This window comes from Pterocles gutturalis, unplaced genomic scaffold (genome assembly GCF_000699245.1).
Source record: "Pterocles gutturalis isolate BGI_N339 unplaced genomic scaffold, ASM69924v1 scaffold361, whole genome shotgun sequence".
Taxonomy (NCBI): Eukaryota; Metazoa; Chordata; class Aves; order Pterocliformes; family Pteroclidae; genus Pterocles; species Pterocles gutturalis.
This window is the reverse complement of record NW_010105115.1, coordinates 3215-15482: the sequence shown is the minus strand read 5'-3', so window position 1 is coordinate 15482 and position 12268 is coordinate 3215. Positions and strand designations below refer to the sequence as shown.

Here is a 12268-nt window from a genome sequence, read left to right as displayed (position 1 = left end):
GTAGGGAAAAAAAAAAGCACACCATAGCTTAACAAACATGGGCATACAACATGCATTTGAAAGCTTTCAAGCATAGCGTGCACACAACTCTGCACCAACTTGGCTAAAAAGTCCTATGACTTTGAAACCAGTCTGCTTTCTGTTTTCTCCTTCTCTCCATCTTCCTTCATATACTTCCCTACCAGAAAAAGTTAACAGTACACGCAAGGCTACACAAATTTTTCTGAACATTTAGAAGCACGGTAATAAAATAAAATAGGTTCATTGATCTTTTAAATCTCAGGTCAAGAAGGAGCCATATTCTGTTCATCTGTTTTGAGGTGACAGACATCACAAAAGGAAAAAACATTTCAGGAGAAATGTTGCCACAATGAAAGGTGAAAACTGGAAATCAAAAGAAGATTCCTCACCAATACAGAGGAAAAAGTCGTTCTGTTTGGAGGAGTTTTACAGAATGGTGAGAATGAGGGGATAAAAGTTTTCAGAGGAATTATTTCTGTGATAATCGAAAACAGAGCTCAAGGATGGTTCTTCCAGTTCTGACTACCAGTACATAAAAATAAGATCTGAGAACACAAACATGGTGTTATAGACAACAATAAAGGGCAAATAACTCAGATCAAAGCATACTCTACTTATCTGGTCTCAGTTTTAAATTCTTTAATTTCCTTTGGTAGTAAGCAATGTTAGAGGACCTTGCAAGTAACATTAGCTGCTCGCCACAGATTTGTCATTGCTATACTTTCCACAGTAAACCATTTTAATTTATGCTTCCGAATAGCAACAAGTAGAAGAATTCTGAGTATTTACTTCTACCTTTAATAACATGTGTTCACAATAGATTTTTAAAATAAGTTTGGTACAGATGCGTTAGCAGATCAAACTACAGCTGTTAATTTCAGGGTTGTAAAAAGGAACTGTTGTTTCACCTGTTCTATTGTTTGCCAGAACTCCATTCCTCCTTCCTACCCATCCAGCTCTTTCCTCTTTCCTTCAATTTTTTAGCTGAATCCTACGATCACTGTACCCATCCCCCTGATTCCCTCTATCTGTCCTAGTGCCCATACATTTATATAATTTTGTATTTTAAGTTGAGAGACTGGGGTCTGAAAGCATCAAAACAGAATGAGCATCTTTCAGCAAGGTTACATTTCTTTCTTGAAACACATTATCTTCAAATTCTGGCCCTGCCTTTAAAACATTTTCTTAAAATGGTATCTATTTTTATCTTGGAGATTCTAGAAACTTTCACTGTGTTTAACTTTAAAGTCATTGTCATAAGCGCGGGGGAAAAAAAGGCCAAACCCAAAAAACCCAAAACCAACACCTCCCAACACAATTTTTGAAAAATTCTAAATATAAAAATCTGCATAGGCAAATTGTCTCTAGATGAAATCTGCTTTGCATAACTGAAAACCGAAGTGCAAAAACCACAAATGACTGTGCATAGTAGCTTTCTGTAATACCATACAAGAAACCCACCCAGAAACACCACATCTCCTCAAACCAAAAGAGATGAAAGGATGAAAAGAGTACCAAGAATGTTGCATCCTATTTGGGCTTTAAAAAGCAACAGCATACTACAGCGTTGACTACAAAAAAAAAATATTTTTTTTTAAATCAAGTTGGAATATTTGACAGAGACAATAAGGACCTCAGACTTCAAAGGCTGAGTTTTTCGAAATAATTTCATTTTGTTCACAAGATTTCTGTATTTCAGAATCTCTATAATTATAGCAAGAATAGTTACACATATCTTCTGTTCTCTTTACATACAGCTGAATAACAGAAAAAGTAACAGTAAGAGCTTTAAGAAATATTCAGAAAGGAGTACAAACGTTTTATTTATTGCTTTTCACATGCAAGGGGTCCATATGCTTTAAAAAAAAAAGTAATCTGTAAATAGTGGTGCACCAAGATCCCTCCCATTCACTAAATAACACTCAACAAAGGAAGTATAATTTGAATCATTTCTGTGTTTTTGTAATTAAAAACTGCTAGCTGCTCATCTAAAACAACACAGGAAAACATGGTGAATAAGTTCCAAAACTAATAAAACTGCATCTCTCTTGCAAAGAAAATAAATCAACAGTTAAAAAACCCAAAGGAGTATATTAAAAACTAGAATGACTCATCATGTGAACTGGAACTACTCTCACTTCAATATAACACAAGTCAACACACACAGAAGTCACTACTTATCAAAAGCACTAAGCACTCAATATTCTTAGGTATGTTGAATGCTTGCAAACATTTTAGCTCTCAAATTTGCTTTCTCCATCATTACAATAATTTATACTTCTACTATTAAAAGCTTTCTCTGACTACTTTGAAAGCATCAGCCCTGGACCAAAGCTTGCAAGTGAAAAAACAAAACCAATAAAAAAACCCAAACAAACAAACAAAAAAAACAACAAAACCAAGAGGTACATTAAAGAAAACTTAACTCCTAGACTCTTCAAGAGTCTGAACCACTACAAAAATTTCAAACAGCCTGAAACTTCCAACTCGGGCTGCTTCTCAACAGGCCAAAGCAAAAAGCAGAGGCTTTGGGGGTCAGGCAGTTTCCTGAGACAATGCCAGGAAGAGAAGATCCCACTATATTTGGTCTACACAATTTAAACATAAATATCCAATTTGGAAGAACTTTTTGTCAACGCAACACAGCTGAGACAGTAGGAAGATTATGAATATTATGTATCAATTTCTATGTAGCAATATTATTTCAGTCAAAAGTATATAAATTATTGTTTTTAAAAGCATTTAAGCTTCCCAAAAAAGAAGAACTTCAAAGTGTTTTTACCGGTATAATTTTATACCCAGAAGACACCATTATCTATGCTTATGGGTAAGCCTTAAGAAAAGTTAGTGCCCTTTAAATCAGCCATGTGCAATTCAAATCACAGCTGCATATTGGGAAGTGCAATTCAGAATTTAATCCATTAGTAAAAATTAAATATGGTCTATTGAACAAAACTTTTTTTTCCAAATGCTATTCAAGTACTATCAGATTTAAGTTAAAAGGGACATTTTTAAAATGCTACAAAAGACAATATTAAAAAGGTCGACTTACTATGAGACAAGAAAGAAAAACACTTAATTGGCCAGAAACACTCCTGATTTAATATTAAACAAAAACTCTATGCGAGACAATGATTGCTAGCCTAAAATTAAAATCTAAACTCTAAAGGGTACACATCTAGTACCTATACCACAACACTACCTTGATATAATTTTCAAAAGAGTAAGTCAAAAATAAGTAACTATCAAGCATAAAGATTAAAATAAAGTGTAGAAATTTTTCAAGCAGAATGTCACACTATTATTGAGAAAACCACACTGGACAGGCATTTTGTTCCCTTTATTTTGTTTGAATAGTGAAACATACAGGTAGCACAGCTTTCAACTTGGTTATTTGCTTGACCACACTAGGAAAAGGCAGCAGTCAGTAAAACCACCGCACAAAGTTTCCTTCGCATACTCGTTTTAGAGTTCCAGGGAGACAACTGAGAATTAAAAAGAAACCACCTCTTTCCTTCATCAACCCTAAACTTCACTCCAACAGCCAGAACTGCAAGAACTGAAAGAACCAGTTCTACCCAAGAACTCATAAAACAGCTTTAAAAAAAAAAATAAATTATTATTAACAAAGAAGAATTAATGGATCAAATTATGCCTTCACTTACTCATACGTAAGGGAGACTGCACATGTACATACAGAGGTGAAAAGAACTGAAACTTATTGAACAGTTGATTAGGCAAACAAACCATCTCATTCCTTCAAGTTTGCTAGGTCCAAGCAAGTTAAGTAGAAACTCAGATAAAAATCAAGCCATACTACATTAAAATTTGAAAGCACCTGTTTCAAAATACGGTGCAACTCTTGAGTATTTTGACACTTGCCTTCTTAAAACAGATCAGAAATTGTAAATAAAATTTAAATCAATCGACTTACCTTCTTATCTTCTTTTGCTTTGTGCGTTTTCTTTTTCATTTTTTTATCATCCAATTCTTGATCCGATGTAATAGCAGGGTTATCTATGCCACCCTTCCATGTTTCAACAGGTGAAAGAAGTGGGTCTTCTTCACTTCCACGGTGCCTTCCTTTTCTTTTAGTTTTAGAGGTGGTGAAAGCTTCATCATCACTTGCATCCGAATGTGTTCTCCTATAGTACGACTTAGCTTTGCTGAAAAGAGTCTTGGACTTATATTTGTATTTTGAAGGCCTTCTTTCCCCATGACTTTTGGATATTCTATCAGAAAACCCATTTTCTTCCTCACCTTGGGTATTTATAACAATTGAGTTTCGAACTTTAATAATACGATTCTGGCTATCATCTGGAACCGCATAGATCTCATCTGCAAAGCCTTTATGTTTGAAAATAGTGTCAATAGGTTCGGCATAGTTGTCAGATTGGTCTGTATCTTCTGCTGATGCCACAGGCACTCGAGAAGGTTGTTTCCTGGGGTTTTTTCCAATACCTGCCTCAATTGTCTTCAGGAGGTTAGGATCCAGTTTTTTCACATTTGTTCTTGGAACAAGTGGTTTCGGTTTTATTGGAGGAGGCACTTTATGGTTGCGTTCATGGTCGTGACAATTGAGTGGTGTACTGTGAATAGGATACTCATTTCCTTCCAAATCCAATCGGTATTTTGAACGGTCACTAGGTGCTGGGAGTAACCTTACATCATCACCAATTGGACTGTAAGGTGGTGGTCCTTCAGCATCATCCTCTGAATCTGGGTAATTATAGTCAAGGGAACCTCCTCTGGGAGATCTCGGAAAAACATCTTCACTTGTATGCGTTGTTTCCCTTGTGGTGTCTGACATATAAGAACTTTCAATCATGTTTTTCTTCTCCAATACGTCACTGAAGAACAATGTGAAAACCTCAGTTTGACGATGATATTGAGATAATGAATATAAAGCTGTAAACTTTGCAGTAATCTCTGTTGCTATGTGTTCTCCTTCAGTCATGAGTTCCTTGATTGCTTCATTCTCAAAGAAGTCTGCCTGGCTATCAGTAACAGCGACTAACTGGACAGGAATCGTATCCTGAACTTCAGAAAGAAATGCCCGAAGCATTCCCATGGATGCCTTCCGCTTTGCAGAATAGACCAGTATATATCCATGAACAAGTTCATCTTTCCTTACACCAATTGAAGAATGATATGATAATATAGTTATCTGTATTCGACGCCTCTTTTCACCTATTATTTTATCAAGCATCAAAGAATTATTCTGGCCAGCCTGAGCAGCACTACAGGAGTGAGAGTCAAGGAAGGGTGAAAGAATAAGATCCACACTAAACGGATCACCACACATGGCACACATGACAATTCTTAAGTCAGCTTCTGACAGATCTTTAATGGTGGGAACTGGATTTACAACATCAAAATTGTGTTTAACTGCTTCCAGTACTCCCCTCAGAGCTTGTTTTATTTGGGTCTCATTAAATTTGCGTGGATATGTACCAGCAGGCACATCTACAAAAGGACATTGTAATTTGTTGGCCAATTGCTGTCCCTGATGTCTCAGAATAGGTAGATTCTTGCTAACACTGTCCCTTTGGTTAGCCAGTATTAACGTAAATGGAAGATTGGCCATATACTTGTCTCTCCTTATCTGAGATGCTTCAGCTCTTATTTTTGCAATGCATTCCCCAATAAAATTCAGTGATTCAATAGAGTTAAACACACAGAAACAACCATGTGGTTTAAAGGTTGAGGTCCACAACTGAGTCAACAGGTAGGGAGATTTTGCATCAACAGGCCTAAGATCTAGTTCATATATTTTTCCATCTAATGCATATTCATCATCAGTGGATTGTGTCCGAATTTCATTTGCCAATTCTTGTGCAAGGCCATCTTTGCCCAAAATGAAAAGATTGACTTTATCTATGTTGGCACTATCATGGTACAAATTTGAACGGCCATGGTCCAGTTGCAGAAGACTGTTGGCAAGTAACTGCTCTACTTTAATGTCCATGCAATTTTGGCCACTGAGACAAGTTTCTTTAGTTGGGTGATAAACAAATCCTATGTGTTTAAGCAGAAGAGATTCTCTATCAGGTGCAAGTTTCTGTAAAGCTTTGTATCTAGGTTCTTCACTCAGAACTGCATGAATTTCACTCATTTTATCTGAACTTGGTGTTGCATTAAGATCCAAGTCATAAAACAGCTCTGAATGTTCAAAAAGCATTTCCTGAAACTCCTCTTTGGCTTTTTCAACAATCTCCCTCTGATGCCTGCTGTACACTTCCTTACTATCTGCATCAGTAATGTACTTGAATGCTTCGTCCTCCATTACAAAACATATAACTTCTTCCCATGGCTGTCCGGGTGAAATGAACTGGATTTTCTCAAGAGTTTTTTTGAATTTCTCCTTCATTTCAACCCTCCTTTTCTCAGATATAAGATGCTGCACGTGGTTTTGATAAACTTTTTCTGCCTCTAGTGTGGTGAGAAGGTCAAATGGAATCCTTCTGTCATTCACTTTATCTATATGGTCAGTTTCATCCCAGGGTGTTTTTTCAAGCACTACAAAACAGGACTGGAAGTCAGGCCTTTTCTCCATTAGCTTCAAGGCTTCCGACCAGCTCAAGTGTTCAATCTCATCAAGATTTGACAGAAGAGTATTAAGAGCTCTTGGCAATGCATTAATGTATTCTTCTTTTCTTTTTCTAATATGTTCTTGTTTAAGCTGCTCTATGTGTTTTGAAAAAGTATTCTTGGCCTTTTTTGTTCCTTCCAAATTTATGTACTCTTCATAATCAGGGTGGTTTTTCAGTTTATTACTAACAGTTTTCCAAGTTGCATGATAGTCTCTCACAGTTTGGACAAGCTTTTCAAACTTATCTGTTGCAGTAACAACTAGCTGTCTTTGAGTTTTGTAGGCATCCAGATAGGGGATTATTTTAGGTTTACCACGAGTTTTATCCATCATTTGCACCAGCGCAGTAAAACATGTTTCAACATTGACATTGAATCTTGACGATGTTTCTACCACCACAAGGTTCTTCTTATTTGAAGCAAAGGCCTGAACCTCTCGCAGATAATGATCCACACATTCATCACATTTTGTTGCTGCTATTATTATGGGTTTTTTAGATTTTGAGAGCTGGACATAGAGATTATTCACAAATTTAAGTTGATCATCAAACTTCCTATTGCATCCTTGGCTTACATCAATGCACAATAAAAACCCATCTATGCTTAATTTCCCTTCAGGCATTTGTTTTTGCTCAAAGTCTTGCTCCAAGCCAAGCTGATCTGTGCAAATGTACATCAATTTTTCTGCTGACTGCAGTTTGGAGGCAGCTGCACGTTTTATATATGGTTGCAAATTTGTACTCCGATGAGGCAAGAAAGTCTGATCATCAATGAACTCAGTCTGTTCAATTACATGAATTCTGCACTCAATTCCATCCTCACCACTTTGCGTTACGTCACCCCAGTACAAAAAGTGATCATTGTTAACAACTCTTCCTCCAAAGTCAATTGTGCTAAGCACAGAGGTATGCTCAGGATAATATTCATCTGCTTTTGAACGAACGAATCTATTGCACAAACACGACTTTCCAACTCCACAATTACCTTTATCCTTTTCAGTTCCGGACAGTCCAACAACACTAACAGCATAAGATGGAGGACGTGGCTCTTTGTTTTTTGCCATCATAACTTTCCTCTCATCCTTTCGCAATTATTAAAGTAACTGTATGTGGTTTTCATTCTGGAAAGGTTCCTACAAATTTAAGTTGTATATCCAGGGTTCCAGAAATAGCTTTCACTTGTTACTTCTTCAGCTTGTCATTGAGAGAACCTCAGACAACCAGGATGAGGAGGATCATCTTCCTAAAGAAAACAAAGAGCAAAATAAGAATTTAAAGATTGCACGTATTTCTTTCTAATATTCATGAAAGAAAGGCAATTTTTAGAAGCACTTTTGCTTGCTCACCCTGAAATTGTTTTCTGTGTACATGAAAATTTTACAACTTCAAATGAGATCTTACACTCATAATTCATTAATGCTATTTATATTTTAAATTTTAAAATAAACTGTTTTTAAGCATAGTTTAATAACCGTTTACAATCTATTTTGATAGGTGATCAGCATACTTCTAAAAAAAAAAAAAACCCCACACCCAAATCCCCAAATTACTGTTTTCCTTCATAGCTTATGGGTACTAGTCACGACAAAGCATTTTGCACTATAATAAATACAACACAACAACACAATATTCATATCCACAGACTTCACGCTCATACTTCCACTAGATTGCTTGCTTATCTGCGTGAATAACATTACTTTTGTATGCATTTGTATGTTTAGTTTTAGGTTTCAGTAAAAAAACTTTCAAAATAAGAACCTACAAAACCAGAAACTTGGCAATGTGGTTCAGATGCTACCTATCTGCATAAGTAAACTATCTTATTTGTACACTAACAGTAAACTGCTTTTAAGGAGAAGTTCCTAACATGAATTCTACAGAAAAATACAAATCTTGTCATATAGATACTAGGTACAGAAAAATAAGACTTACGTCTGAGATTTTAAGATTATAATATAGTATCATTCCTTCTGTCTCAAGGAAAAAACTAAACAAAAAGTACTGTATCTACACTTAAACTTCCACAGAACTATTACAAGGTTCCAGTGGCTTTACTGAAGCTCTTGTCAAGTGTAATGATTACCACTACCTCTCAGTTATTAATCAGAAGACTTTGCTTACACACATACTGCAGATGGAAAGATATTTGCTGTTTTAGAAACAACTACATTATGAGGAAAACATTAAAAATTGTATGTCTGTAACCTGCTGGGCTCAGTCATTCAAGCAGTGGCATGAAATCTAGCTGGGGGCCAGTAACTAGTGGTGTACTCCAGTGGCCAGTACTGGGTCCAGTACTCTTCAACATCTTCATTAATAATTTGAATGATGGGGTACCCTTAGCAAGTTTGCTGATGACAAAATTGGGAGGAGTGGCTGATACACCAGAAGGTATCTCCCTGCCATTCAGGGAGACCTTGGCAGGCTGAAGACATGAGCTGACAGGAACCTTGTGCACTGCGAAGTCCTGCATCCAGAGAGCAATAATCCCATGTACCAGTATATGCTGAGAGCCAACTGGCTGGAAAGGTGCTTTACAGAAAAGGACCTGGGGATCCCGTGGACAGCAAGCTCAACACAAGCCAGCAATGTGCACCTGGGGCAAACAAGGCTAACTGTACCCTTGTGGCATTAGACAAAGTATTGTCAGCAGGTCAAGGTAGGTGATCCTTCCCCTCCACGCAGCACTGGTGAAGCCACACCTGGTGCCCTGTGTCCAGTTCTACAGCACGAGACATACAGAGCTACTGGGGAGAGTCCAGCAAAAGGGCCACTAAGGAAAAGCTGGGAGAGCTGGGACTGTTTAGTCTGGAGAAGAGAAGGCTCAAGGGGCATAATCATAGCAGAAATCACAGTCAAGGAAAGTATCTTATTTTTTTAACAAAGTATCAATTTAATTACAAAATGAAGAAAGTAAACTCAGCCTAATTTTCATACTAGAGAGGTTTTATATTGCAAGAACTGAAACTTTTATGATGTGTTTTAGGAATTTTTTTTTTTTTGTTTATCTCTGTTTACTCAAAGATATATTCAAAAAGAGAACCTGTCTTTTAAATTTTGGGTTTTACCGTTCCCATTATGTTTTTTACATTCTTAAAACACAGAATTTACAGCTAACAGAACGTGGCTCTGTGAATAAAAATACTTAGCAAAAGTAAATCCTTCACAAGCAGTGTCTATATTACTACAAATAAACCCAGTGTGTTCTTTCTAAAGCAAAGCTTATCATAGTAGCATCATTCAGTCTATTACAATGAGAAGTTTAGTCAGCACTTCCACTATAAAATGTTTTCTGTTTGCCACAGCACAATAAAGATTTCATGTGGACTAAACTAGAACACAAAAAACTTAATCCATGGGATTACTTCATCTAATCAGGAAGATGAGGTCAATTTGCAACTAGTTTACAAGAAACAATCAATACTTTCAGCTACTCGACATCCTCACGTAGCAAAGGTCTTCCTCCTCCAGCAATAAATGTTTTGTCAAATCGATACATTTTTAAGTGATTAAGTACACAGAGTAAGGTGAAACAGGACACTGACAATGGGGAAACAAACACATTAGTGCCTCACGGAATTTCTGACATGAAAGATTTTCACCATGGTGGCAGCTGAATCACTAAAGATACTAAAAAACAGTGTGCTTTTCTTCCCACTTTTCATACAGTTTCTACTTTGCACTGATTGTACAAAGCAAAGTCACAGAACTAAATATTAATTAATTTAGTAAACCTGGTAAAAACCTGACACTGTAATGGCTTCACATTTAATATATAATCATTGTTAAACTGCTCCGCAAATGGAAATTATTTTTTTTTCAGTATAACACTAATTTAAAGGTACTTTATAGTTTCGTACAGTTTAAAAATATACACACTGGAAATTCATGGTAAATTAGTTCAATTATCTTACTTCAATCTGCTTAATTCTGCTATAACAAATTGAAAACAATCCAATTCATTGCCCCCCTCTTTGCCTTTGTTATGGACTCAAAGGAGGGGTTGTTTGATTTCCCCAACTAATTTCAGCCTTGGAATTTAAAATAATAGAGCACTTCTATGTTTAAATATAAAAATTCTGAAGAACCACAGAAGACACAAAGTGTATGACTTCACTGCAGGAAGAAATCGCCCTTCTAGAGTCACACCATAGGACCTTGTCTGTACAGGCAGATTTTCAAATGTAGTTATAAATAAAATAAGTTGTATCATCTCAAACTTTTTCACCCACCTCTCCCCTTAAACACAAGATTATGCAGACCTAAAGCCCAAACTTACCCTTAGGAAAACAAGGTGCAAAGCAAGATGATTATCCTGCTGTGATCTTCCTGCAGCAATGTCATGCATTTAAACAGTGTCCTTCAGTAAGTCCTTCCCTGAGGTATCTAAAAACGAAAAGTAAGATTTGTTAATAATTTCCAAATTATAAAAGCAGAAGCAGCACTCAAATAAGGTACAACACTTCACCTATGCATTAGGATTGTTTTCCTCATTTTAAACTCACAAACAACACAGAGCTCAAGCTGGTCTTCCTCTAAATTTACAGGCTTTTAATCCTGTAAGCACAGCTATTAATACTTGGTACAAAGAGGGGACAATTCTTTTTAAGTGACCATGATTTCTTAAGTTCACTTTGGTATTTTAACAACACCTAGATTGCAGAAGTCTGAAAAAACATGTGAGATATAAAAATAACTAATCACTTGTAGAAGAATTTGGAGTTCTAAAATACCTAGAACATAGTTTTCTAAGATCAGTATAGTCAGTAAGTACAAAATATATGAAATGAACATATGTCTAAATACATGTATATAGATTTTACTACTAGAAAAAAGTACAGTCTATCTCAAAACCCCGTTACCTGTAGTGCAGCATTTCTAAATTAAAAGGTCTCACAGACTGCGACAAATCAGAAATTGAGAGCATAATTATACTTGAAGAGTGTGAATTCTCAACTAGGATACAAATTATTAGTATAACCTTGGTAAGTGTGTATTTTACTGCAGGGATGCTGCTACAAAGTAACAAAAAAAATGGATCTTTCTTCCCAGGAACTTCTTCAGTTTGCATCCACACAAAACCCAGACTTTGAATGCCAGGCCAGTGATGCATATATATTAAGGTGCAGCAAAGGAAAGGAAATTGAGGCACTTGCACTAGATCACGATGAAAGCCACTTTTAACTAAGGAAAGGTACCATTTTTAAGCAAGATGCAGCACCACGCTGCATATGGGCTAAACATAACATCAAGAAAAACTTTCCTTATTTTGTCACTTGTGATTATATTCTTAGTAATTCCACTTTGCTTTGGAGATAGCATAGCTAACTGAAAAAAAGTCTATGCTTTAGTAAACTTTCTTTTGGACAAAACAGGTTAAGCAACAGTGAAAAGTAATACACCAATACCACAATAATATTGCAATTTTCAACTTGTGGTACCAAACAACACCAAAATCATTAGGCAGCAGGCTATCAGTCCTGCACTAAGCCTGGCCTAAGCTAGGCTAAACTCTTATCACTTGAAAGAGAAGACAGGAGGTAAGTCACACTCCCTGCCCTCACCTCTTAGCTGCGGCACTCCTCTGTGTCCACAGCTAGGTGAGGAGAGCAGATAGCTGCACATGAGCAAACAGACTGTGTGACTCTGAAGAGCAT

The 12268-nt window shown here is 36.4% G+C and overlaps 1 protein-coding gene across 2 annotated transcripts in view; it reads right to left on the bottom strand.

The window, feature by feature from the left end:
- The window catches only part of ARHGAP5 (Rho GTPase activating protein 5), a 36722-nt gene extending 28989 nt beyond the window's left edge, over positions 1-7733 (bottom strand). For both annotated transcript variants that reach the window (XM_010087241.1, XM_010087242.1), the window contains exon 1: positions 3956-7733. In XM_010087241.1, the coding sequence (XP_010085543.1) occupies positions 3956-7678 (3723 nt within the window). In that variant the 5' untranslated portion in view covers positions 7679-7733. The remainder of the gene's footprint in view (positions 1-3955) is intronic.
- Between the last annotated feature and the right edge of the window lie 4535 nt (positions 7734-12268).